Here is a 26,788-nt window from a genome sequence, read left to right as displayed (position 1 = left end):
ATGCAGTTTTTCAAAAATGCATTTACTCTCCAATTCTTATTCTAAAGAGATGCTCATTTTTTTCAATATTGAAGTCAATAATGAACATACTTTTCTCCCGTTTCTGAGTCTCTGATCATCTTTGCCTATTCCACATATTTTTCCCTCTTAATTACGCAGAATTTTCATTACTGGCCTAGCCAGTTTTATATAGTAGAGAACTCTGTCTCCTCTTTACATCATTTGTCACTTAAAATGTAAACTCCTCAAGGCATCAGAAAAGAAACTGTCTTATATCTGAAAAGGGCTAACACATCTATAAATATTCATTCCTAACACATGCACTCAACCCCTTCAATAGTTTTTGGACATAGCACATCTCAACTCTGCAAAATTATCCAATACAGATTCTGTTATATTTACCTATCTTTAGCAACACCTCTGCAGAAGCTTTCACCCAAGCCTCCTCCTATGGCCTAGATTTTCAGCTCTTCATCTTCTATAAATTTAGGGCTGAGGTCTTATGGGGAGAGTTTCAGGAAAAGAATTCTGAAACCCAGAGACAGACACACAAAAATTCATGTCTGTCAATACTGTTCTAGGCTCCCAAGTTTGCATACTTAGAAAAAAAATTTATAAGACCATATTTATTTAATACCACATAACCACGCTGCAACATTTCCTAAATTAAGAGCAATTCAGAAGTGGGATTCCGGTTCAGTACAATACAAAGAGGCTAGATGTCAAGTTCCCATTTGCTAAAGAATGCTCATGGCACTCAGTTAAGGCTTTGAGTTTAATTACTTTTGCTCTGATCCCCTTTCCTGCATCTGATCAGCTGGAGCGCTACATCCACCTATGACGTAAAGCAACTAAGCTTTGCCATGTGGTAGTTTACTAGCATCTATATGTTTTACATAGAATTAAGTGGAAATTTTTAACTCAGTAACTGAGAACAAATGTGATGCTTTTCTAAAATCATTTTAAGACATTTTCATGGGTGAAAATAAGTGGGGAAAACATGTTTACTTGCAAATATTTACATTTTTGCTTCAACCTCTATTAATATACTTTCATTCTGTTTTCTTGACCAGATAAAAATTGACAATTTTTAGGTGAGAATAAGTTTCATCCAATGAAGTCCAAGTTTACTCCACCCTAATTCTAAAAGAATCATTGTTACACCATCACTGTAACTCATTTGAGGAACTCATCTTCTGCTTTCAACACTTTTTTTTCAACCACTAGCAATATACCCTCAATTCATATATCCTAATATAATAATGCACAAAGCTCGAGAAAAGATACTGCTTTCCATATACCCATAAAATAGCAATAATAGAACTGAGCAACTCCTAAGGACGAAGTGTGCAGTGTATCAGTTAGAATAGTTTAATGCGTAATGCCTGCCTTCTCCCTCACACAACATGCCAAGGGTGGTGGTGGGGTTAGTGTTTGCATTTGCTTAATATGAATGTGGAGTCTTAATTCGAAGCGACTTGCTTCCTATAGCACAGAATACAAATGGTTTATCACCTTCCCTTGCAAACAGGTGGGATCGCACCCAGACAAAGCTCCCACAGTACTGCTGGAAGTGCCATTCCTCTTGCTTTCCACAGTCTTGCTCCTGTTCCTCTCTCCTACCTGATAGCACCCAGCTCCCTCCCACAGTTTGCCTGTGCCTCTCTCCCACTCGCTCTCTTCTTTCACACCCCATCACTCTGGCTGATTCCCCAGAAACCCTCTGAAGAAAACTGCAGCAAGTCACCCTGCCATTCAGAAAGGGCAAAGCAACTCTCACCTCCTCCTGCACAGGAGCATCACCCAGAACACCTCCCCCCCTTCCCAGAGAGACCACTCACCAAAAGCAGTGGCAGGAGCAGTTTGTTGTGGGAGCTGCCCTCTTCTCCCCTCTTCCTAAAAACACCTGGTACAGCCTGCAGCCTTTTCAGGAACTAGTAAAGGCTGCTGGTCTGCTCCAACGGGCAGCAGCTTTCTCTTTCACCTCCTCCAACATACAACCTTTTGAAGAGTGTAGTCCTCTGCAACTCAAATCGGCAAGAAGGTATTTGTGCCCACATGCTCTTCCCCCAGCCTCCTCACCGCCCTTCCCAGGAACAGTTAATATCACAGGAAAATACTGTAGAAGCAGACTGAATTTGTGCAACACTTTATTACACTGCTGAAGACTGGGAATCAGTTCTGGTAACAGCCTCTTATTCAGGCTGAAGAAGTCAATAGCACAATGTTATTACAAGGTCACTGTCCCAAAGAGGGAAAACATACAAACTCTCTCAGTACTGTCACTAGCAACCTTCTGTCCTGTTTAAATGGCAATGTAAGCTGCAAGTGTAACAGTTACAATTAGGGGCTGTCCAGCTGCTGGTGTATTTGCAGCTCCTATTATTTTCCAATGGTAAAGAACAGTCTTAAAGTTTTAAGTGTGATACTGTAGTCAGATTAAGACTTCAGATAAAAGGAAGTGGCAAGATATTTACAACAGACGAACATATAGCAAAGCATGGAAGGGTCTATTTGGCACAAAATAGGAAGCCAGAGCTTATGCTTTGAGACGAGCACACGTTCATTGTTTTGATTGCATGATGGTAAAGAAATTGATATTTGCATTACGATGCAAGACAAGTTACTATAACCTTTTGTGGGGGAGGAAGCAAATCAATAAAAGCTTTGTCTGTTAAGGTATCTTTTGTATTTCAAATCTTAGCAGAAGAGAAACCAACATTTTAACTTAGATTACGAACTTCCCTTTTAAAAATAAATCTGTTGTTGTTATACCTTAAAGGGTGTCAAAGGGTCTACACATCACATGTCAGACGCACATCAGTCCCTCCTGAATCCCCACAAAAGTGCTTGTAAAACTGCATAGCTAATGCTCAGAAGAATCAAACAATGTAAGGCTACAGTACAGCCAAATTAACCTTTGTATTATATTTGCAAATAATTATTTCCGTAATAAATAGAGCACTTTCAGAGTAACTAGAAATTGTACTTTATCCAAACCTGGAGTCTACAAGTGGTGAGAGAGAGACTTTAGAATGAGGTAAATATATTGCATAGGCTAGATAAATATTTAAATCCAAATTCTGAAAGTAATTTGGCTTGATTGTGAAATTACTCAAAATTGAACAGAAAAAAACAATACACGTATAAAAAAAATTTGAAAACAATTTCAGGTTGACTGTAAATCACGCGTTACAGAATATGTTACTTAAAAAGCACATTTCCTACTGCTTTTCAAAAAATAGAGAGACAAAAGCACAATTTGAAAGAGCTTTGTTGTTTTTTCCACTGATCTGTTCCTCCTAAAATACATGCTCAATCTCAACTTGCCTTCTTCAATTTCATTGAAGCCAAGTGGACACAAAGTGTCACAACACTCCTGTGAATACCGTACTCCAACCCATGCTTCAGCTTTACTTGCCTGAATCTATATTTTGGAGCAATAACAAAGCCTTATACTTTACAGCTTGCTCATAATAGAGACTGTTGTTTAACAGGAAGTGTCAGAGACCTCAACTATCATTTTTAAAGCATTTGAAAACTAAATTATAATTAACAAGACTGCTTTCTGTGATGCATGTTTTTATTTTTTTCAACGTGTTCTTGCAGGTTTGCATGTTTTAATATTCCCTTGTATCGGCATATAGTTCCCAGATATAAAACCTGTCAAGCAATGTAGTTTTGTGAAAGATAGTATCTTCCATCCTAATCACATCTTCAATAAACTCTGTAAAAGACAGTCAATGAGTAGACTATGATAAAGTGCATATATTCCATTTTGATATGGGCAAGTTTTGGACTGAAAAAAATATTCATACTATAAATTGAAAACCACACAAAAATCCCACTGTGGCTGTTTAGCACCCCATAATTAAGTTGTCCCACCGAGCAGTGCCCAAAAATAATCTTTTCAAGTTTCTTGTTAGCATAAAAAAAAAAAAGGAACTTACAACATATTAAAAATAATGGTTCCTTTTTAATTAGACTCCAAGAATCATGAATTTATGTAATCCTTGAAAACTACAGCTCCCCCAAGGCTAGCACACTGCCTTGACAACCTGTAAGTAGTATGTGTTTTACCCTTTGGATCCAGGCTTCAAGCTTGCAAAAGCTTTGGAGTTCTTTAGGGAATGTGAGATTTCATTGAGAAAAGAAATAAAATGAGAGTCCCTCTCTGACTTCTTGGACTCAAAAATAACTACAATGGTAAAATGAGGTTCAGGACGAGTCAGAAAGTACGTGCTTTGGACTTTGTCATCATAGAAGTGAACAACCTTCTCCAAACTGTTGAGGTCAGAGGTTCTATCAGTCATAATCATGATTACATTGGGCCAGTGCATAACAGGCCTGTCACTGGGCAGAGACACCACGGCAGGGTACTGATCCACTCCTTTGGGGGCTTCCCTGTAAGAATGGGGATGATGATAACCATGTCCCTGAAAACTCTCTGAGCCACGATTGTCAAAGATTAGGGAAACATTGACAGCATCGTATTTCCGGATAAAACTGGAAATTTTCCCAAAGTAATCAGGATTTGTTTTAGCAGTCAAAGTTTTCATTTCAGATGCTGTTGTTTGTCGACTGAGGGCCTCATGAAAGTAAAAGCTAAACTTGGCAAGAAGAATGTTTTTGAGTTTCATCAGCCAGAGGAAGAGGTGTGGAGGCTGTACAGCCTTCTGAGACTGCCCTCCAAACAGATGCTTCTTGGTCTCTCGCTGTTTCTCAAAAATTTGGCCCCAAGTCTGTAGTTTTGTGTGAGCACTGTGCAAGTTGACCAGGGATGGAAGGAACTTCCACTCTGAGATCTGAGCCTGAGCCTTTAAGAGATGTGCAAGCACATCTACTTCCAGTTGGAAACTGCTTTCAAGAGGACTGAGGATTGGATGATGAAATCTAGAAAACATAACATTATTCAAAACATGAGAACTGTTGTACACAATAGTGAAATAATCAGTTAGTACATCAATTCACAGCCAGAAAACCAAACGTCAAAGCAGACTAAAGTATAAATCAAAGAATAATCTTGTCAATTTAAAGACAATTCTTTTAGCATAATTTTGGCATAAACATTAACATACAGCATTCTTCATATTTGACAAACACACCTATCACCCATTTTTTAATCAAAGCAAGGGAGTCATATTTGAGCAGTCCAAAAACAATCACTGTTTATTATGATCCATGGAAAACTAAAGCACTGTTTCTCTTTAAATTCGGATGTTTTTGTTTCAGTTTTACATTCCTTCTGGTGATAAAATATGTTTTGATGGTTCTGGAATAGTAGTAAGACATTAAGTCAAACCAAGGAAGTTATTTAACATTTATCAATTCACTGGCTGTGTAGGAAAGCTATAAGGAAGTCAAGCTGAGCTTTTTTTCACCCCACCCTACCCTTTTTAATTCACAATGAAATGGTGATAGAAAATTAGACAATAGAATCACATTAACTGTATTTACCAACGAACCAGCTTTCAAACTTTAAAGCTCGGTGTACTAAAAGCAATGAAGGGAAAAAACATTAGGCAGGATTTCATCATATGACAATGAAGATGCTGTACTGACCAATTTCTCTCTCACTAAGAATTCAGTACAAGATCAGCTCTCAATTTAATAGATGCTAAAAAGAAGAAAAATATCTCATCTACAAGGTAGAAGCGCCACTACACAAGAACAGAACAGATCTTGATGAAATGGAATTTTACAGATCTGTTCTGTAGCTTTCTCTTCCCTCAGAAAACCTGTATTTCAGTACTTCCCTTATTTAGGAACAAAACAGTTCCACGCCCTTGTGTTTGTAGCCTGTATGGAAAGACAGTTCCTTATCAAGTAACAAAAATTCATATTCTAAACTTCCTACTAACATCAGTAAATGCTCCTGCATTACAGGCTACTCCTTCAAGATTAATTATTGCCTTGTGTACAGAATTCACAGGGTAAAATTTGTTCCTTTTCAAGAAATGATATTCCTGGTCACTTCTTACTACATGTAAGGATGGAACAAAAAATAGCATAGTGTTTAAATGCCATTTTCCTACTTGAAGTCTCAATGTTCCATAAGAAGTTTATCATGTTCTTAGCAAGGAAATCATGCACCAATTGGGCTGCCATGGATTTCCCCAGTCTGCCCACCACACCCCATTCAATGGGCTGCAAGTGTTCAAAGGCTGCAAGTGTTCAAAGGCTTTACTGGTATGCAGAAAAGATGTGAATGGTTAAGACTTTCACTATATTTTCTCTGTAATTCAAGAAAAGGGGGGGGGGGGAAAAACACACACACAGATCCAGCCTACACCCCTCCTTCCCTTAATACTCAAATCACTTGTAAGTTTATAACATCAGAGATAAATACACTTTTAATTAAAATTGTGCAAAACCATTCTGGTTACAGAAGTTAAATGCTTTGCTGAAGACTCATCCTTTAAAAGTTAAGAAAGAGACTTTTTTAGTAAAAGCATTCCCATAATAAGCATTTAGGACTCTTAAAGTCATCTCCAATAAAGAACAACCAAAAGCTCAGAGACAAGATGTGATGATGCTTCTATTTAAGAAAAGGTAGATCTAGCCTCTCCCTTCAGAAAAATGTCCTGGGTCTTGATATTACCTTAAAACAGAGAAATTCATACTCAATTCTCCCAACTTTTAACAGCTCATCTTCAGACAGAGTGAAAACCACTCCATTATCCCCCTCAGCTTCCAAGACATAATATATAAAATAAGTTTTGGAAATATCTCATTCAGAATCAAAGCACTTAATTTTGCTACAGTCCAGAAGAGAGAACTAGAATTTTTCTCCCCTGCCCCTTCACTATTTTGTCCTTGACTTTCCATCAAGCTCTTTGCAAAAACATTATTTCTTGGCTTGTGAAAGTTGCCTGACAACTGTATCGCTATTTTTAAGCATCCCTTTTTTTGACAGCCACAATACACGTCTTGAAAGGATTTGTTATTAAGATTCAAGTCTGAATTTATTTGAAGAAAATGAAATAATGAATATGGCAGACCAGTTGATGCACTATGTTCTGTAAACAAGCTAGGTTAGGCGACCTGCCAGCTTCTACACACAATCGTCAGGAACGATCATGCCTTCCTTCTACAGCAGAAATCCAATGACTACTGGCTCCTTTGGAGGGTTGAGAGGTCCAGAGCATATTTGAATCTCTGAACAAAGAAGTGTCAGTTAAAAGTAATATCCTGCTAATATTCAACATCACGTATTTGCAGTGCTTTTAATATCTAGCAGAAAAATGGTTTTGTTGCCATATATTAGAAGAGGGGAAAAAGCACTATGCAACATTATTTCTTCCAGATGCTCCCATCAAGCATACACTTACTACAACGCAAGTTTCAACACACTTACAGTCTAAGGTTACTCTTCAACCTTAAAAGCCACTAAAAAATTCATCCTAATGCAGTACCGCCAGGTCTCCTGTATTAACACTATGACATATAGCTTCCCACTTCACTTCATGGCTCAGTTATTTTCACACTTCATTGCATAGCAGGATTTGTTAAACTGTTTTAATCCAAAAATACACATCCCGGTCACAGCTGAGAAGCTTGGTATGGTTGCAGAATAAACTAACAGATTATGTACCATGCATATCTGTTGTAATTAACTTTTACAACACAGAGGCATCTGACTAAGCTTGGCATCACATAAGACAGACAGGTTTTTACTGTGTTTCAGTAAGCCGCTGTGTTAACAACTAAAGAACACATTGGAAAATTGGGGTTTTTTCTCCTAATCATTTTCCAAAGCAGACAGACGCTTGAGTTGCTTTGCAGACTTTACAGAAGCCTCATTGTCCTACAGCTTTTTCCGTCCTTTTTCCATCACACAATTTTACAAAATGTTGATGACATAAAAAGCATTTAACACAAAAAAAATACATCAGGATAGGCTTATTAGTTACTTTCTCACTTTAAAAAAAAAAAAATTAAAACAGCATCTGCATCAGCAGCAGGATACTTTAAATTATTTCAGTTAACATTCTAGCCAAACCAACAATTCAAAAATTCAAGAAGTTGCTTCCCTGGTTGTATCTTATAGAAACCTAGAGAGGAAACACTGCTGACTTGTAACAGCCAGTACTAGACAGTAAGTAGTAACAAAATAGCTTTTCACTGTTCAAGAGTTCTGATTTTTCAGACAAGGGCAATCCGATTTGATCATTGATGGACAGTTAGTTCTTCCATTCCTTTACCAGCAAGCAGATATTTGCTTTACATTATCTGAACAGTTATTTGCCTATGTAAAGAAAGAAAACAAGGCCAGAACCTATCTAGAGAGCAGATATCTTGTCCGTCCTCAGAACTGTTGACTGAAATAATGGTACACATCCTAAACTACCAGTGAGGAACATATTCTCAAGACAACAGACAGGATAAGGGTGAGTTTATTTGGCCTTTCACTTGAGAGGGTCTATAGACTATAGTAATGAAATATCTTCCAGTCAGTACACTTTGACATAACACCCACTAGAAACTATTCTGAAATATGAAGAAATACTTGGACTAAACACCATTTATCCCCACCAAAATACCATTATCCCCACTTCTCTTTTAGAAAGATTCTGAGCATTACTGGGGAAGAGCACACAGCAGTTACTGAATTAGCTTTAAGAGCATCTTAGAATGTCTCCATCTTAGAGACGGCTCATTAACCCAAAGCAAGATCATCACTATTTTCCCTGGGAGACACTGCCTTTTTTGTGTGTGTGTGTGGTTATAACAGTGCATTAAAAGAACAGACAGTGACACTGTCATTTTTCACATAGCACAATAAAGCATTTCAAATATAACATAGTCTTCAGTCACTTTGTTAAAGTATCAATTTGGGTTTTCAGATTTAACATTGCTGTTGATTCACCATGTGCTCAGAACAAATGTCAGAGTGTACAATGTAAATCAATTTTAAACAAATTTACCTCCCTTTTACTCTTTAATTAATATTTATCACAATAAGGAAAAAAATTTACATTTCATTTTTCATTGGACAAACAGCCCTGACATTGTAAGGGTTCACAGACCAAGAATTGCCAAAAATCACTAGCACAATATTTAGACTTATTTTGACTTTATAATAGCACAATTATGTAGCAATTTGCCTAAGTTATTTCTAAAAATAAGTGAGTCAGCTGCAGTGCTTAATATTTGGAATGTCAGAAAGCAGCACTGAATTATTTTGATTTTTCCTATGTGTACACTTTAAAAATCTAGCTTAATATTCATGAAAAAGAAAACCTCAGAACATTCACTACATATGTCTTCCTAGCCACTATTTTGCTACAAAAAGATTGGGGGGGGGGGGGAAATCAATTTGCATTTGAAAGTTATTTTCCTACAAAAGCTATCTCATTTTGCTTTTAAAATAAAAAGGTGGAATTTTAGTCTGTTGAAGGGTCAGCCTTAAAACTTATCTCAAAACTTTTTTCTTGTTTAAACTACCATCACTTGCAAGGCTCCCATGTTTTATAAGCAAAATACCTGTCCCAAAATCATTTAGAAACATCCTAGGATTCTTGTAACATAACTATCAGACCTGAACTTCAAGCAATCATAAAGAGAGGGAACAGATACTCAGAGGTGCTCCTTCTGGTCACTGTAATTACTCTCAATTTATTTCAGAGCACCATAAAGCCCTTCTAAGTGGACCAAACAGCTATTAAAAACAAAACAAAAAAAAAAAAACTAAAAAAAGAAATGAGTTTGATGTTTACCTGAAAATAGGCCTATACCGAGTCTAATATGTAGCTCTTACAATTAAAGAAGCAGATGTACATTCTAGTCTAAAAATAAAATGGTCACATGTAAATAAATATTTCTACATCCATTTTCACAAAAGTCCACATGGATTTAAGTCTTGTTTCCCCTCCGCCCCTCATGAAACTGTACAAGAATTCTTTCACCTTTTATAAGGAAAATGACCCTTCCCTCCTTGCTGAATATTCACATGCTGGATATAAATTAAGGAATGGGGAAGATAGCTCCTAGATCATGATGAGTCTCTCTTTTTTGCAGAAAAGTCATATTTTGAGACCTACAGTATCTGATGCTGCTCACCAGCATGCATGAATTCATGCAAAGGGCTGTGCTGTTTAACAATCAAAGGATGGCAAAGTCACTGGGCTTGCTTTGAACCTCAACCTCATTTACTGCAGGTCATCATACACCTGAGTACTTACTACCAACAAATAAGCACTGACCTTGAGCTGTATTTCTTTAAGATGGATTCCAAAATGTTTACCAGTTCCTCAGAGTTAATGAACTTTTGGGTGCTGAGCGTGTACATTTTTTCATAGAAGTCAGCAATTTCCATCCGAGCCTGAACAAAAAAACAGAGCTGTTCAGACAGGTGAGAAAGCAGCTCTTCCAAGTGAGGAGCTGTTCCTCCCAGTGCATTGCGACCCGTCGCCACCACCTTCTTCAGCTCATTATGCAGAGATGTGTAGATGGTTCGGATGGAGTCCTTTCGGCTGAAGAATGACTGACCACCTGTTCAGATAAATATGGAGGTATTACCAAAATCCAGGGACAGCAAAGATAGACAGCAATACTGGAAAATCATGCGTAACTGTACTTGTTTTTAACTAAGTGTTCCTAAGTGCTGATCACAGTATTTTTCCATCAAGAAATAACTTTCAGTATATTATTCGGCAAACAACTGAATTAAATTATACATAGTATATATTCAGAAGCGTGTTATGGAACTAAGTTAATTCACACTAGTCCTAATTCATTTTTTAGCCAAGGGCTGCTGCAAAATTTCTCTGACTCCTTCATATCTGCCTTAGTTATGGTATGACCCTTCTGAAACCAAGGGTTCAGTTAACTTTGCCAGTATCCTACATGACCTGGAAATATTGCTATCCATGGAAGACAAAGAATCAAGTCGTCATGAAATTTTAATAGCCTCCATTGCTATTAATAACTCTAGATCTTTTAAAGATATTTCTCTCAACAACACCTCTTCAAACATGGAACACGCAAATTTGGAAAACAACCTTTAAATGAGAACAATATCACTATATTTGTGTTTATGAACTGAAGATTTCCAGTCCCTATACAATCTGAATATAAACCAGAATTCCAAGGGAAAACAATCGCAGTCCACTCAGTAAGACCACAGCACAGATCAATCCATAACTAAATAAACTACAAACAATTTCCACATTTAAAATTCCCGAAAAACTGAGAAAAAACAAGTCAGTGCTCCTCTCTACCTGCCTGACAGTAGGAAGAATTCAAAAACCAGTAAAGGGTCAAAGTATAAGATATTTAAATTTGATGCTAGTAAAGCACTGTACAAAGATACTACCTTTATTTAGTAATCTCCATTTACGGAGAGCCTTACTAATAAAATTCACTCATGAGCTGCAGCAGCATGAAACGTGGTAATTTATATAACAGCACAAGGATTGAATCTGAAGAACTTTTAAAGGTATTCCAAATTTAGCTTCTGCTTTGAAACTCCTTAGAAATGTTGTAATGGTGGATAGTACTTTTCACACCCATTTTACACATATAATGATCAAAAGGACATTAGCAATTTCAGGCAGAAAAGCAGAGAATTGGTTGTCACAGAGAAATAGCTACCTTCCTAAGCCACAAGCGGCCCCTTGGTCAGGAGAAATGAAGAATCTTCCATTGCTGTTGCTCATGAAATATATAAACAAATAAAACCTTGTCCCTGTATTTTGTCGATACTGACCTTCCTTCAAGTAGCACATTCACTTTTTAAACTCAGCTTTACAGACAAAATTTTTTCCGTAAAGGTCTTTTTATAAAATAGTTCAATATTGCTTAAATATAAACACCAAAGTGGAATTCTCCTGATGCTTTACTGCAGTATGTAACAGATATATCCCTTGATCCATTTTCCGTACCACTCTACAGTTCAAAAGAAAAATAAGCAGCTTTGCCCAGAGGGCAATATCGATGATGACTTGTGCTGTGCCAGTTTGGGATTTTTCTATTCAGATACTAAGAAAGTGGGAAGTAGCTGAGACTGTAGCCAGAATTTACAGAGATCCTGTAATCTCTACCTGAATAGCAGTTTTTAGGAGGCTGTCTCCAGCCCTGAGTGCTTACATATGGTGCTTGCATGTGTACTTATATGTATGTAGTTCTAGTGTTAGAAACTGAAGTGAAAAAGCTTTAATTCTGGTTACCCCACTGGGCTCACCTTTGCCAGATTCTCAGTCAGTGCATCCCAGCACAGAAACACTTCTGGCTAAATCTCAGGAACCATAAGGAGGTAGCTTACTAGTCAAGAGAGACATCGATTCGCACAGCCATTGTGCAAACTGCACTGCGGCCGCACTCTTATTTACTCTAGAAGGGTGGCCTTAAGGGTATAACCAGTTCCTGCGCTGGACTGACACGTGGGATGACCCAGCACGTGCATTTCAAACACACCCGCCCCTCACGCCGGCTAAGATCCTCGGTTATCTAGCACCGCGCAGGCGAATCCCCATGCCGGTTAACCGACTCGCTCGGGGGGGACTGCAAGAGCCGCCCTCTCCCGCCGTGCCGCAGGGGCTCCGGGAGCTACACGCGGAGCGGCTCAGGAGCCGCCGCGGCCGCGCTGCGCCCCCGCAACAGCGACAGGAGCTGCGAGCGGGGGGGGGCGCGGGAGCGGCGAGGCAGCCGTTGGAGCACGGCGCGGGGGGGGGGGGAGGCGAAGGGCCGCCGGCGCGCGCCCAACGGGCGGGTGCCTGCGGAAAGCAACCATCGCCGCCCCTCCCCCTCCCCCCCCCCCGGTGTGGGCGCGAGGGGCGGCGGTTGGGGCGGCGCGGCGGTACCTAGCTTCTGGCCCAGGAAGGTCATGCTGTGGTAGGCCTTCTCGGCGGCGGCCAGGTGCGCCAGCCCCGCTAGCAGGGCGAGCCAGCTGGCGCCCGCGCTCTTGTTGGCCTCGCGCTCCTTCTCCACATTGTCCTTGGCCTTGTCGTACGAGAAGATGCCCAGGTGGGAGAAGAAGGTCTCCAGCACAGCCTGCTCCACCGGCACCGGCGCGCCCAGCGGGATCGACTCCCCCATCCCGCCCGGCGGCGGCGGCCGCCCCCCTCCGCGTCCTCCTCCTCCTCCTCCTCCCACCGCCCCCGAACTGCCACTGCTTCCGGGTGCGACGCCGCGGCCACGCGAGGGAAGGGGCTCGCGCCGCGTCGCCGCCACTCCCCCCTCCGCGCGTGCCCTTGTCACGTGTCTCAGTGTCACGTGAGGCGCGAGTCCCCGGCCGCGGGGAGGTGGGACGGGCCGTTCCCGCCTCCCTGCGGCTGCGCGCGTGGGTCACGTGGCACGGCCGTTGGGCGGGCGGGGGTGGGCCGCGCTGCGCCGTTTCATTTGTCTTGGGAGGTGGAGGGGGGAATAGGATCCTCGTGGCGTTGTCTTCCTCTGCGAAGCTAGAGGGGAGACGGGCCTGGGTCGGGCAGGGGTCGGTATTCATTCGCCTCTGCCTGCCTTTCTCTGAGGCTGGAGGAGGCAGTGCAACTGGTCCCATCGTGCATTGCTCTCCTGAAGTTTTCCCTATATTTTGAGGTGTTTAATAGCCTTACTCCAGAAGCAAAAGCCTCTCGGTTCTTGCCCTGCAGAACACATACTTGTTAGAGCCTCCAGGGCAGTCTTTGCTTACCTCAGCGTTGCAATGAGGCACATTTGGTTTCTAGTAGCAGATGATGAGTCTGTTAAAAAAAAAAGTTAATAAAAATTACATGGTGTGGAAGATTACTTATCAAGGCGTCATTTCAGTATGTATATATCCAATTCTCTAGTTACACTGCGAAAGAGAGACATAAATACAGAGATGACATACGGGAAATAGGATGTCAGGATCCCGCACTAAATTAAAATTCTAAAAATGGTAATTGTATTTTATGACTATTTTTGTCTTCCTAAATTCAGGATTCCTATCTTCTTTTCTGCAGTTAGCATGCTATCTACCACACTGCAGCCATAATTGAGTTATAAAATACTGAATTCTGAATTTATGTTACTGTGAACCTCAGGCATTTGAGAATGTGGGGAGCTGTGCCTTCTGCTTGGCAATAGAGTTTGAATTAAAAGAAGTCACAGCTGGTAGGACATTTTGTTACACTGGGCAAAATCCTGCATATTTGTCCCAAGTTCAGATGGAAGAAAAGTTTGCATTTGAGAATTTGCACTAATTTTTTAATGATTCAGTGTTTACTATGTTCAGAATTATTTGGCCTTGCCAAATATTTTCTAAAGGTCTTAGTCAAGAGATTTCATAAGCTTTTAGTGTTTCAGTACGGAGTACTCTCACAATATTTTTCCCAAGAAAATCTTGAAACCCTGAGTCCTAAAGGCTCTAAAGCCAGAAGGCGAATGTAATGAATCAAGGCTTTACTTGTCTATCTATTTATTTGTGCATGGGCCAGGTTCATAATGTGTTTTAATTATTTTAGATTGGCAGTACTAGCACTGGTTCCTGTTACAAGCTGTCCACTCTTAAAAACTTCCTGTGTTGTTCTTTCTGTAATGAATCTGAAACCATTTTCATGCTAAAGTGCTCTTGCCTAAACATCATTCAATATTCCCAAAATACAAGAGCTTGTGGGTGACCTTATTCAGACAAGCTGGAAATATCCTGCAGGAGTTAACTGAAATCAAATCCCACAGGGATAGGTCAGAATAGTTTGTAGTTTCTCCTCTCTTGAACTTCTGCAGTCTGCTGGTAAGCCATTTCAGAGATCATGAATTGTTCAAATTAATCCCCTTTCATTTGGATTAAGGTTTGGACAGATCAACTCCCTGAGTTGATTTACCATGGAAGTGAAGAGTGCTTCCACTCTTCACTTGTTTCAGCTCTTGCAGAACAGCCCCCTAGTCTACCAATCTAGTCTCTTGCACTTAACAGGCAATTCTGGTGGTTGAGCTGCAACATTCCAGCTACCCCAAAACTGCAATACTCCCAATTTTCTCTCTGGCCAGTATTTCCCTGCACTCCACTGCTATCTACTTTTGTTTTGATCTGTTGACAAAACACAGTATCGGTTCCGTAACTCTAGGCAAGACCCATGTACTAATTAAGCCAGCTACCTACTAGAATCTTGTTCAGCAAGCCTAAAGGTTTTGTATTTGTGTGACATACAGGTAGATACATTTTGGTATTGTATGCAGCCACAGGCCACATGCTGTGTTATGTCTGTTGCAGAAAGTTAAAGACATACCCTCAGGTTTAACTGAAAAACAAAATCCAGAATTACAAGAGGCAGGCAAAGATGTATCATGTGCAGGAATACTCAAGAAATTATGCTTAAGTCTGGCTTGGTTTATCTTCTGTCTTTAAAGTAGCCTACCCAAAAGAAGAGAACTTGTTCTTTACTGAAGAGGCATGTTTATCATGAATTTGAACAATAGCTCACATTTCTTAATGTCTATTTTGTAGGAGATCCTCCCATATGTTCTAGCAACTCATTCTGATCAACTTGATCATTAATTGCGCTGTTTTATGAACAATTCTATAGGACCATATAGTCTTGTCACATAACATTACCTAGATAAGAATTGATCCATTAGGAAATAATTCTTTTGAATCAGTAGTCACATCGAGCATTTGACAAGTGTGTTATTTACTCAAGTATGACAAAACATGCTATTTTCTTATTTTCAACATGTTACAAAGCCTTTCAAGTTTTCATTAGCAGTTCAAAGCTTATCTTTTCTCAAGCTAAATGCTCAAAGTGAACAGCAGCAGACCAGCAAGCATTCAAAGCAAGATGAAGTTGCAGGAAACAATCAGAACATACTGCAATTTAAAATAGGCACCAGATGTGAAAACTGACTTTTGGTCTGAGGCAGCTTAACTACATCATGCAATACAGTTTTTAGACTAGTATTGTACTGCAAGCATGGCAGTCTAATGACTGGGTTCACATGCAGAACTTGTATTTATCAGACCAACTAGACTGACAACAACAACAAAAAAAGTCTGACATGCATCTTTTCACTTATCTAGAGGCAGGCATCGGTCTTTGTATATATATACTCAAGTTAATTTAGAATGGAATGTAACACCTTTGAAAAGGATCAAGCAAGAACTAAAGGTTTTGGCTTTAAATGTTTAAAACTTCAGCTTAACTGAAGCTGAGAAGCTCTTTATTCTTAGTTGAAGAAGAGTTTGAGTTCTGCATACTCAAAGCTGCCATCTTTTTTCCTCGATTCAGCTATTTTTCTCAAGAGGCCCTGAGGGGCAAGAAAAATGTAGAATTTTATAGTTGTTCAACAATACTTATTTTGACCTGAATAATTATTGTTTTGTTTTACTGATTTTTGGTACATTTTGGTACCTTGGGTCAGCACCTAACAGCAGCTGTGATTACAAAGCATAATGAACAATTTTATTAACACAACAAAGCAGAACTATGGTTGCCTCAATTTGAAGGCAATCATAGCTGTAAACAGTGAGCTGCTGACAGTTTACAGAAAACTTGGGGGAGAGGGAGGAGAGGAATTCTTAGGCACCAGTGGCACAAGTTCCAAAAGAAAACTGAGAGTCAAAGGTTCAAATAAGACCTTTATTACAACACAGAGTTGATGGCATGTTTTTGTACTTAAAAGAATGTATTTGGTCTCTTGGTGGTGAAACGTGGTTTGTGCTGGCGACGCAGAACTCTGTGTGGCAGAGGGAACTTGATTTTAGAATCCTGTAAGAAAAAAAAAAGTTTCTCCATTAACTGAGATAACTGATGAATAATAGAAAGTAATTTGCAGTAAATGGGTAAGCTGTATTCGACTGTTAACTTCTATAGAAGTAAAACATCCTCAGATTAGATAAGCTTCATAGTAACTAACAACAGATGAATTAATTGTGTAATTCTTATTGAAAGAAATACCTGTTAAAGGCAAGTTTCGTGTAACTTAAGGTATGCTTTTTCAATTTTACTTTCTCTCAAGTAGTTTAGCATTAAAAATCTTGATCACGATATAAAATGTTTTTAAAGTTATACATGCAAGTTTGGTTCCTTTCCTACTTTTGTCTGCAAAGCAAATCTGAACCGGGCAAGAGCTCCCCTTCCAGTCTAATAGGACTGGGACCCACCAGCTACTGCCATTTTACTTCACTTACATGGAACTGCTTGACTGCTGGTCTACGGCACTTGCTAGCAGCAATTTCCTCAACTTTCATGATCTGAATAGAGTGAGCACGGGCACGATGACGGGCTCCCATATCACGGTCTGTAACAAGAGAACTCATTAAAAATAAATCCTAAAATAACTTAACACATTTTCAGTTCAAAATCTTAACACCATCTTTTTGGTAAGTATTTGTAATGCTGTCCACCACCTTTCAAATTTTCAGGCAACTCTGCATACTACAAATAGCATTATTAGGCAGAGTGATGGCAGAAGCACTAACCAGAGAACCAATATGCAGCAGCAGCTTCTTCCTGGAACTCATAACCAAGCTTCTACATGAGAGTGGCATCTTATTCCTTCTTTATTGCAAGAAGGTACACATTTACAGAAGTAATTACTCAGGGACTATTTTATGTTTTGCATAAGAAACTGATGATTCAGAATCAATACTGAAATATTATTTCAGGAAAAATATGAACTGAACTTCAGCAAATATTCCCTTCCCCTTCCAAGAGGAAGATGCAAGTAAAGATAACTGCAGTTTCCAGCTTTGTTTTTCTGAAAAGACTCCAGCTTTAGTTGAAGTCTTAAAATTTACACATGAAACATACAAATTTATATTTAGCCCATATGATTAGGCTCACAGGACAGGAGGAAGATATCCTTACATGGGCTACATCAAAATTCATCCACGTGGCAATCCAAATATATCACTGTCTTAAAATCATGATGTCAATAGCTATTTCACATATAAGACATGGCTATCTAAATATTCTTGTGCTTACAATACTTCCCATGAAAATGCAAGATAAAAAAACCCCTATCCTTCAAAAGTAGTCTGGAGCATAAAGGTTATCAAAGTCATTACATAATGACAAATTAAGTAAGTTCTCAGACCTCTTAAGTAGCCCTTCAGTATGTTAATTAATAGGAATGTATTATAAGTTACATGTAGGACCTTAAGTTTCACTTTCAACAGCACTTCAACTGTTCAAAGGCGACAAGATACATATAATATTTGCACACATGACAAGAACATCATTACTAGGAACAATATTCTTTGGGTTTTTGTGTGCATTTTGCAGTGTTTTGAATACTGAATTCAAATGTCAACAGCATCAGCTATACAAATGCTCTCTCTCAACTGCTTTAGATAACAGACTGAAATCAGGACAACCTATGATTTCCTAACTTAGACCATGAGATCTCTGAGCAATGCAAATTACAGGAAAAAAAAAAATCATGTTTAGGAAATCAAGTTTCCTAACTTAGCTCTCCAGAGGACAGATCCTGGTATGTTCCACATAGTATCAGCAATATTCTTTCCAAAAGACTTGGAAAGATATTTTCAATTGTTTTAACAGTAAGTATAGTACAAGAAACATATACAGCACTTAGAGGTCATGAAACTCCTCGCCTGTATAGCAAAGTTGATGACTAGAACTGTAAAAAGTCACACCAAGATCAAGTGGGAATACTTTCAGCTAGAGAAACTGTTTAAGGAATGGTAATGAACAGAATACCACATACATTATACATACACATCCATGGGCTTCTCCAGCAGCTTCCCACTTTATTTTTTCCAGTGTTTAAGCTACCTTATCATGGATCAAGTCAGTACTCCTACTTAAACTTTACGTCCACTTTAAGATTTAAACTTTTGTTCATAATACTGGTCCTATCATTTTATCTCAAATGGTTATAGGTACTTACAGCACTGAGTGACAGCACCAGCAGTAGTCAAATCCCTGTACTCTCTGTACATGTTGTGAGTTCCACTACGAGAATCATAGCGTAGCCAAATACCAAAGTTTTTTACCCGCAGAGGGGACTTCTCATACACCTGGAATTACACAAGGGCACAGAAATAGTTAGAGACAGTACATCATCAGCATTTTACAAGTTTAAGAATAAATATGTTACAGCTCTAATGAAAGCATTACAGATAGCTTTACTGTCTAAGGCAAATACTTGCTCTCTTTCCCCATACTATCATGCCTACAGTGAAATCTCTGGTAATTCAATGTGAAAATGAAAATCTAAATCTATTTCAGCTATTAAATCATCTTCAAAGGAAATGGAAAAGAATGTACTTCCAGCAACAAAATGTGAAAGTATAAGCATACAAATATCTGTTTTCCAAGGATTATGAAGGTCCAGATGTTAAGAGATAGATGCCACAATGAAGCAAGCATAAGAACCAGACAACAGCACTACCTACAGTAGTGATGTATTTTATCACAGTTCTGAAGTGTTGTGAATTTAAGTTTTTTATCTCACTTGACATATACAAACACGGGGGGGGGGGGGGGGGAGAAAAATTGTCCAGCTTCACAGCAGCTGAAGATAAAGAAAATTCAACTTCATCAATAACAGTATTTTACATAAATTCTTTCTATGTGAAACAGATGGAGTTCCTTAAAAGCCTCCAAGACTGTCAGGATTTTATGCCGCACCTGGCCACAGTACACAATCTCTCCAGATGACTTCTTCATCTTCTTCAGCTGGGAAACGAAGTACCAGAACCGGGACTTGGCGACAACATGGTTGGGGGCAAAGATCCGCATCCGATAGAGAGGCGGCGTCCGGCACTTCAGCGTGGGCAGACAGCGCCCAACCACCTTGTACTCCCGCAGCTGGAGGGGGACGAGAGACACCGCCGCAGCCGTGAGCCCCCCGCGCCGCGCCGCCACAGCGCCGCGGCCCCCGCGCCAGCCCCACCCCGCCCTGCGGAAGGCGCCGCGGCTCTGCCCGAGGACGCAGCCGCAGAAGAAAAGGGGGAGCGGAGGCCACCAGCCCACGGCTCCCGCCGAGAGGAGTGGAGCGGAGCCGCCCGCCCGGGCCGCGGCCCCCGGTCCGAGGCGCCGCGGCCTCCTCATACGCCGGCCAGGAGCGGCGCCGCCGCCATGTTGGCTGCTCGCCTGCCTCCCAGGCAGGGCCGGGCCGGGACCCCCGGGCGCGCGGAGGCTCCGCTCGAGCGCCGCGAGGCCTCACCGCCGCGCTTCCCACGGCGGCGGCCGCCGCCGCCGCCCAGCCCACGGCGCGCCCGGCCCGCGGGGCCTCACTCACGGTGCCCGACGCCTTCATGGTGCTGCCTCCTCGGCGGCCCCCAGAAAAGGAAAGGCCTGGTACGCAGGAGCAGCCCTTCACCCGCCCGCGGCAAGCCCCGCCCCCGCGGCATCCTCTCCGCCCATTGGCTGCGGGCAGAGCGCGATTGGGTGAGGCAGCCGCCAGTCTGCGCGCGCAGCCGGCTGACGTTGCTTCCGGGGGGAGCCGGCGGGCTCGCGTGGCCGATGCGGCGGCGTGGTGGAGGCCGCGTCCTCTCCCGCCCGCGCAGCCCGGCGGCCTCCGCGCCTTCTCACGGCTTCCCCAGTTGCCATGCCCTGAGCCGGGCCGCCCTGTGCCCTTCGGCGCTGCTTGATTTGTAGTGGTGATAAATTTTTTGACGGACCCGTGGCCCGGTCCGTCGTGGGCACGCGCCACGCGTGCTCGCGCGTGTCGGCGCCCGAGGCAGGCGGCTGACTCGTGTCCTGCCTCCCCCGCGCTGCCGTCGTGGCTGGCCGCGAAGGGGGAGGCAGCCCTTCGCCGGGGCCCCATGGGAACATGAGGTTGCTAAAACTTGCTACAGTGAGTTTTGGCTCTTGCATTCCCTTAACAGCACTTCAATTTCATGTTTTTATGATGTTAGTGTTGGTATGGTATTGGTTACCATATTTTATGGCTTAGTTTTGATATGGTATTTTTTCCCCCTAGCTTGTCCTGAATATTTGTATTCCTGTGTACTATTAATAAGAAACGCTTCTGCAGTAATGATGGATAAAGTTCTCTCCTTAAATGTTGCGCAGGCTATGGTTTTGAAAATTGTCCTTCCGTAGCTGTGAAACTTTTTTTTTTTGCTTGAAAAGTACTGTAACAACAGTGCAAACTGCTGTGGTGAGACAAGTTATTTTGTAGTATTTGTTACTGCACTTCTTTGTGTTCAGTCTTTTAATCTCATTTTACAAATGCACACACATTTAATCATACTAAAACATTCATAAATTTGATGGTGGCACAATGATTTGCAGGAAAGAGGCCATTATATTAGTAAAAGTCAGATAAATTGCCTTGTTCGTCTGCTTAAAGATAAGCATGTGCTGGTGCTTTTGTAAAATGGGAGCTTAGGCCCTTTTTGTGTGAGTTATTGAACAAGTTATTCTGGTTAGCATTACGATGCTGACATCACTCCAAAGGGATGTGTTGTGTCCTAGCTTAACATGCAGTGACATGACCAGCGCTAACTAATACTGTCAGCTTTCTTGCTGATGACATATGCAGGAAAGAGAGCAAAACAAAATTTCTAGATGAGCTTATGGATGGAACAGGTGAGTCTTGATTTATGAAACCGATTGATTTTACAATGTTATTTTACAGTCACATACGCGACTGTCTCATAGCTATCTGTTAAGACTTCATCTTTAACTAGTGTGTAAAGCATGTTTTAGGGGGGAAAAGAACATTTTTGATAGCTACATTGTGCCTTTTGGATGCGCAAAAAATATTTCCGTCTTGCACCTGCCCGCCTTGCCGGTGCCATCTTGCCCAGGAAAAGCAGTGGGCGAAGCCGCCGTCACGACGCTTTCCTGCCTGCCTGAACGCAGTTACAGCCCTCAGCAGCCGCTGCCCGCGCTTCAGGCGGGGCCCGGGGCCGGGGCCAGTCTCCGTCCCCCCGCACCGGCCCCTCCTTCCCGAGAGGCCCCGCGGCGGGGGCGGGGCTGCGCCTGTGCGGAGCGCCGCAGGGTCGCGCGGCCAGGGGTCGGTGCATCCTGGCGTGCGCGGCGGCTCGCAGCCGGGGGCAGAGGGGAGGTGAGTGCGCAGGCCGCCGGGGAACCTCGTCGCGCCCTGTCGGGTCGCCGCCTCCTCCCCACGCTGGCGCGGAGGGTGCCGCGGAGCACGCCGGGAGTTGTAGTCCGGCGGCGTGGCTTCCCCTCGGCTCGAGGGGCGGGGGCGTTTTTCCATCCTGGGGCGGGCGACAGCGCGGCGGCGGCTGTTTCGCACGCGCGAGGGCGGCGGCGCCTCCCCTCGGGCCGCCCCCGCCTCCTTCTCCTCCTCCTCTCGCCGCCAGCCGAGGCGGCGCGGCGCGGCCTGCCCCGCTCCCTATGCTCGTGGCGGCCTCGGGGCTGTGGGGGTCGGAGCCGGCAGCGCCGCCGCGATGGCGGAGTGACCGGGAAGGTAACGGCGGGGGGAGGGGTGACGCAACCCGGCGCGGGGAGGGGGAGGGGGCGCGGGGGCTGTTGCGCCGTTGGCGGGCGGGGGCCGCCGCGCGCCCCTCGCCCCTGGCGCGAGGCCGGGGGGAGGCGACGCCGCCGCTCGCTGGGCTCTGCCGAGTCGCCCTGCCGGTTCGCTTCAAGCCCGGCGCCGCCTCCTTAGCAACTGTTGGGGAAGGGGGAGACGGGGAGGGCGCTGCAGCCCGGCCCCGCCGAGAGGAGCGGGGGTGCCGGCGCCCCGCGGGCCCGCTCTCTCCCCCCCGGCCTGCCGCATCGCTGTGAGCCGGCCGGGGGGGGGGCGCTGGAAAAGGTCTCAAAAATGCCAGGGTTTTTCTTTTCTACTTGAAAGCTTTAGCTTGCAGTGGCCTTATGTTCACGCTGGTGTGGAACCTGTCTCGGTCGGTGTCCTGCTTTATACCTTTGGTGAGGGAGAAAGTAGCTGTAAGTTCTTAAACTGTAGTGTGAGGGGCGGGAGCTGCCCTCGGCACGCTGCAAGGCGGCGGTGTCCGCTGCCCTCCGGCGTGAGAGCCGCCTCTGCCCTAGCTGCCAGCCGCTGCAGCGGCCGCACGCCCAAGGAGGAGTGCTTTGTCACTCTGCAGGGACCGGGAAGGGGATTGAAGAGGTTAAGTTTCAGCCCTGGTGTCTTCGCTGCGGATCTGGAAGCCGTGGGATGTGCATGCTTGATCATCTCCCCTGACAGAGCTTTTGAGCCGTTCGGAGGATGGTGTTGGCTCTTTAGAGAATTCGTTGAGGGGGCAAGAAAACTTTGGTCCTTGCAGAGAATTTTTGGCCGGTAAGAGTATGCCTGACATCAAGACCTAATCTGTCACTCACCAAAAGAAGAACTTTCTAGTCCAGTTTAAAAGTTTGAGAAGTAACCATTACAGAGATGTTCATTTTAAGTATACTTTGTATACGTAATTGTAAATTCTTAAGAGTCTGTAAATGTGTTCAAGATTTGTGGCAAGCAAAACAAAACTCTAAAAAGAATGCAAGAGATGATCTTTTACTATATTTATTAGGGAAAAAAATTAAGGGAATTAAAATGAAGTATGTGGCTGGCTCCCTGTGTGCTATCACAATCTTGCATATACCTAAAACAAGTGCTGTAAATGAGGTATTCTTTAATTACTAATTGTTCTAATGGTTAACATCTGTAGTCAAATTGCTGTGAACACTTTCATTGTTAGGGGATGTCTGGACCCAAGTTACACACCTCTGACCATGTTAGTATTTTTACAGTAGCAATCCTTCCTATTTGAAGTGTGACCACAGTTTTTCTTCCTGTATGAAAGCAGTCTCTACCATTTTAAGTATTTGATACTTGAAAGGGAATAGAGTGTCTTGGTGAGGAATGTATACCTGTATGACCTTGCTGTAAAGGACTGCGCTCTCCTGATTGTAGTAAGATCAGATTGCCACTGAACATAATGTACCAGTTTAAAACAAAACAATTCAGCATAAATAAGGCTTCATACTTCCTACACAACTACATATTAACTCTAATGTTACTAATTGATACTGTTTTTAAATCTTGATTTAAAAATGAGTTGTTATGGTATTTGAACTGATCTTCTGAGATGGCTATTCCATTAAGTATCTTCTAGAGCTGACTAGCCAAATGAAACTGTTAGAGTATGTGGTGGAAGATCAAATTTTAAATGTGCTTACATAGCCTGTATAAGATATTTAGAATTGGGTGGCATTGTTGTTAGCTAAACATGGGAAGAGAATACATCCTTGAGTCAGGTTACTTTTAACAGCAGAACTTCTCACTAGTCTGTAGAAGATTAATCTTTTGAGCAGATGATATAGGGATATCATCAGGAAAATATGCTTGTATATGTTAGGAGTTTTATTTATATGACTGTGGACCACAACCTAACTGGAAGATGCTGTCAAAAAAGCATTTTTCCCCTCAGCATTTTAACTTGATTTTAATCTGCTGGCTGTTTTGGGCTAAGAAGTTGGGGGGAGGGTACAGAGAGAGGAGACTCAGTAGAGCAACTTTAATCCCTAAAGGTTTTGACCCTGAGTGGGCTTGCTCTGTATTGTAAGGCAGTGTGTGAAGCTTGTTTGCCACAAATCATTACTTTGTTCCAGAACAGAGAATTTTCTGGTTTCTATACTCTCAAAGACCTACAGTTTTGTTTTTTTTTTGTATGAACTCAGTTCTATTTATAATGCATTTTGTTATCATTTACTCTGTCACGAGTTTTACAAAGTGTCTATTTGTCATATTAAATGCTTGGCTTTCCTTTGCATGCTTGCTGTCAATTGTCACCCTGCCCCCTTTCTTGCGGGGGGGGAGGGTGAACAGTGGAGCATGCCCGAGACGTGCAATACTAAGAAATCGGAAGTTCTACCTATAGGCATGTAGGCAGTTTCTAACCGCAGTTCCTTTGTGTTTCATCTCTTCCTCATGCCTATCATCTTCCTTTCCCCCACATCCTGCATACTTATGGAATAAGGCCTTATTTCAGGCCTAATTAACCATGTTAACATACTAGATTTGTTTTTGAAGCTCTTGCTGTTTAACAGCATCTGAGTGTTTGACAAAACCTTTTTATTGATTGTGTTTAATCCAGAGCATTGAAGAATGACTTGTAGAGCTACCTAATCTCTTTAGAACATTTGTCCAGCTTGGTTGGTAGTTTTACAGAGAATTTTCTTTAAAAAAAATTACTAGTAAATTAGCACCCATTATAAAGAACAGGAAACTTGATTAACAACTCAGTATGAAGTATTTTGTGGTTAATTTCTGTGACACTTCTCCTGTGTGTGCTTGCTTTAGAAGAAAGACCTCCTGATGGTTTTGTACTCTAGAGGAAATACTTTATAAATGGTTTTATGAAACATCTAACAATAATTGACATGAGTAGAGATGCTTATTTTCGCACTTGCTAGCCTTGTGAAATGATAGACATCTGGATTCTTTTTAAGTAGCTGATTTATGCTTATGTCACCTCTTTCTGAAACTTTCTGTGTTCTTTAAATCTGAGTTCAAGTCTTTGAGCTGAATAGCATGCTTTGTGCAATTTCTCTGTTAATTACAAACATTAATTTTTTTGAAGAAAGCTCAAATATGTGAGAACTTTAAATTTGCTTATTTCTTTAAAACGGTTTATTTTCTAGACAAATTCTGATATTGATGAAGGACTTAAAATTTCTGATGTTTGTAGTAGAAGTATGCACGTTGTTGTCTTGGTGGGCTACATACTATATGTTTGAGTTTGGTATGCAAACTGCTGTGGTTGTTGCTGTCATGCTTTTAAGTTCTGTTGTGATGCTGAGCAATAAAGTTGTTCTTTCTCTATTTTCAGATGATTGTAGTTTCCCCTCTAGAAGAAGTGGGCAAACCTGTTAGGAATAGGAAACAAAGAGTATAGCAACAAAGATGGATGAACAAGCCCTTTTAGGGCTAAACCCAAATGCTGATGCAGACTTCAGACAAAGAGTATGTAATTAACTTGCTTCTCTCTCTAATAACTGGGGATGCTGATTCAATGAAAAAATCTAATATTTTCTTGACACATATTGTTACTTGGTTAACTGACACAAAGGGTTTGTGGTGGCGTGTACTAAACTGAAAGTCATATAGGAAGTATGTATGTAAACTAAAGGACATGTGTCACCATTTTTATGAAATTGCACTTAACAAATACAGAATTTATTTCTCTGGGCTGCAGCTTTCAGTCCTTTCAGTTCTCTATACTTGTTGCTTAGCACCTCAAGCAGATTCCCCCAGAATGAAAAATCTTCGCTGAAAACAGAGTTGCTTGCAGTTGTCCTTTTAATTCTTAGCTGTTTTTTGGATTTGAATGGTTTTCCTACCTTTAGTGTCTTTTAATGAAATGTGTATTTTTAACTGTAGTGAAGCTTATATTAGCTAACGTAACTTAAGAAAGTAATCATGGTGTGTGAGTACTTGACAAAAACATAAGAGATGCTTGTATGAAAAGGCATTAAAACTTCTACAACTACTTAAAGAGAAAAATTGTCTGCATACTGTTTATGAAATTGATTTGAGTGTCTACAGGATGACCTCCAGTAATATCTTTCAGAATTGATGCTAATATCCAAGAATGTGGCTTGATACATCCTGGTGTTGCAAAGGAGCCTGTTAAATACATGTCCTTTGTGGGTTCTTGCCCTGCTTGGAAGAATGGATATAGTTAATTTTTAATGGTTTGTTAATAGAATGCCATTATCAAATTTGAAGCTTATAGATTTATTGACCTTTTAACCATGCAGTCTGTATGCTTTTGAAATACTTTGTAGTAAAAAGTGACTTAACATTTCAGTATTCATGTAAGAAGTAGTTTATATAAAGTAAGCTATCAAACAATTTTTAGTAAGACTGTTCAATATAAGGAAACAACCAGTACCAGCTCCAAGAAGTTAATTCTTGTTTTAATAACTAATTCCATCCATTGCATAACTAC

At 41.8% G+C, this 26,788-nt stretch overlaps 3 protein-coding genes and 1 non-coding gene across 6 annotated transcripts in view; 1 reads left to right on the top strand and 3 right to left on the bottom strand.

The window, feature by feature from the left end:
- Window positions 1-2,133: 2,133 nt before the first annotated feature.
- On the bottom strand, window positions 2,134-13,086 carry KICS2 (KICSTOR subunit 2). 2 transcript variants are annotated; one of them, XM_067314133.1, is made up of 4 exons: window positions 12,804-13,085; window positions 10,421-10,494; window positions 10,206-10,342; window positions 2,134-4,893 (listed from the first exon to the last, which is right to left on the bottom strand). In XM_067314133.1, exons 1-4 carry the CDS (start codon window positions 13,036-13,038, stop codon window positions 4,077-4,079), a joined length of 1,263 nt encoding a protein of 420 aa, XP_067170234.1. In that variant the 5' UTR covers window positions 13,039-13,085; the 3' UTR covers window positions 2,134-4,076. The 2 variants fall into 2 exon arrangements, with proteins under 2 accessions (XP_067170234.1, XP_067170225.1); XM_067314124.1 differs by having other exon boundaries at window positions 10,206-10,494; window positions 12,804-13,086.
- Window positions 13,087-16,521: 3,435 nt separating this feature from the next.
- Window positions 16,522-20,269, bottom strand: RPL18A (ribosomal protein L18a). Its single transcript, XM_067314116.1, has 5 exons — window positions 20,167-20,269; window positions 19,554-19,733; window positions 18,811-18,940; window positions 17,087-17,196; window positions 16,522-16,664 (listed from the first exon to the last, which is right to left on the bottom strand). Exons 1-5 carry the CDS (start codon window positions 20,182-20,184, stop codon window positions 16,572-16,574), a joined length of 531 nt encoding a protein of 176 aa, XP_067170217.1. The 5' UTR covers window positions 20,185-20,269; the 3' UTR covers window positions 16,522-16,571.
- LOC136991196 (small nucleolar RNA SNORA68) lies at window positions 18,045-18,176 on the bottom strand. The gene has a single exon (XR_010883240.1). It is a non-coding gene; the product is annotated as a small nucleolar RNA SNORA68 (small nucleolar RNA).
- Window positions 20,270-22,125: 1,856 nt separating the features above from the next.
- The window catches only part of XPOT (exportin for tRNA), a 28,561-nt gene continuing 23,898 nt past the window's right edge, over window positions 22,126-26,788 (top strand). The window contains exons 1-3 of one of the 2 annotated variants that reach the window (XM_067314101.1): window positions 22,576-22,784; window positions 22,943-23,136; window positions 25,667-25,800. In XM_067314101.1, coding sequence (XP_067170202.1) covers window positions 25,741-25,800 — 60 coding nt within the window. In that variant the 5' untranslated portion in view covers window positions 22,576-22,784; window positions 22,943-23,136; window positions 25,667-25,740. Of the gene's footprint in view, window positions 22,309-22,575; window positions 22,785-22,942; window positions 23,137-25,666; window positions 25,801-26,788 lie in introns of those variants that run through there. The other variant, XM_067314106.1, reaches the window with a different exon arrangement.

The sequence above is a fragment of the Apteryx mantelli genome, chromosome 1, assembly GCF_036417845.1.
Source record: "Apteryx mantelli isolate bAptMan1 chromosome 1, bAptMan1.hap1, whole genome shotgun sequence".
Classification (NCBI taxonomy): Eukaryota; Metazoa; Chordata; class Aves; order Apterygiformes; family Apterygidae; genus Apteryx; species Apteryx mantelli.
This window is presented reverse-complemented; position numbering and strand designations above follow the sequence as displayed.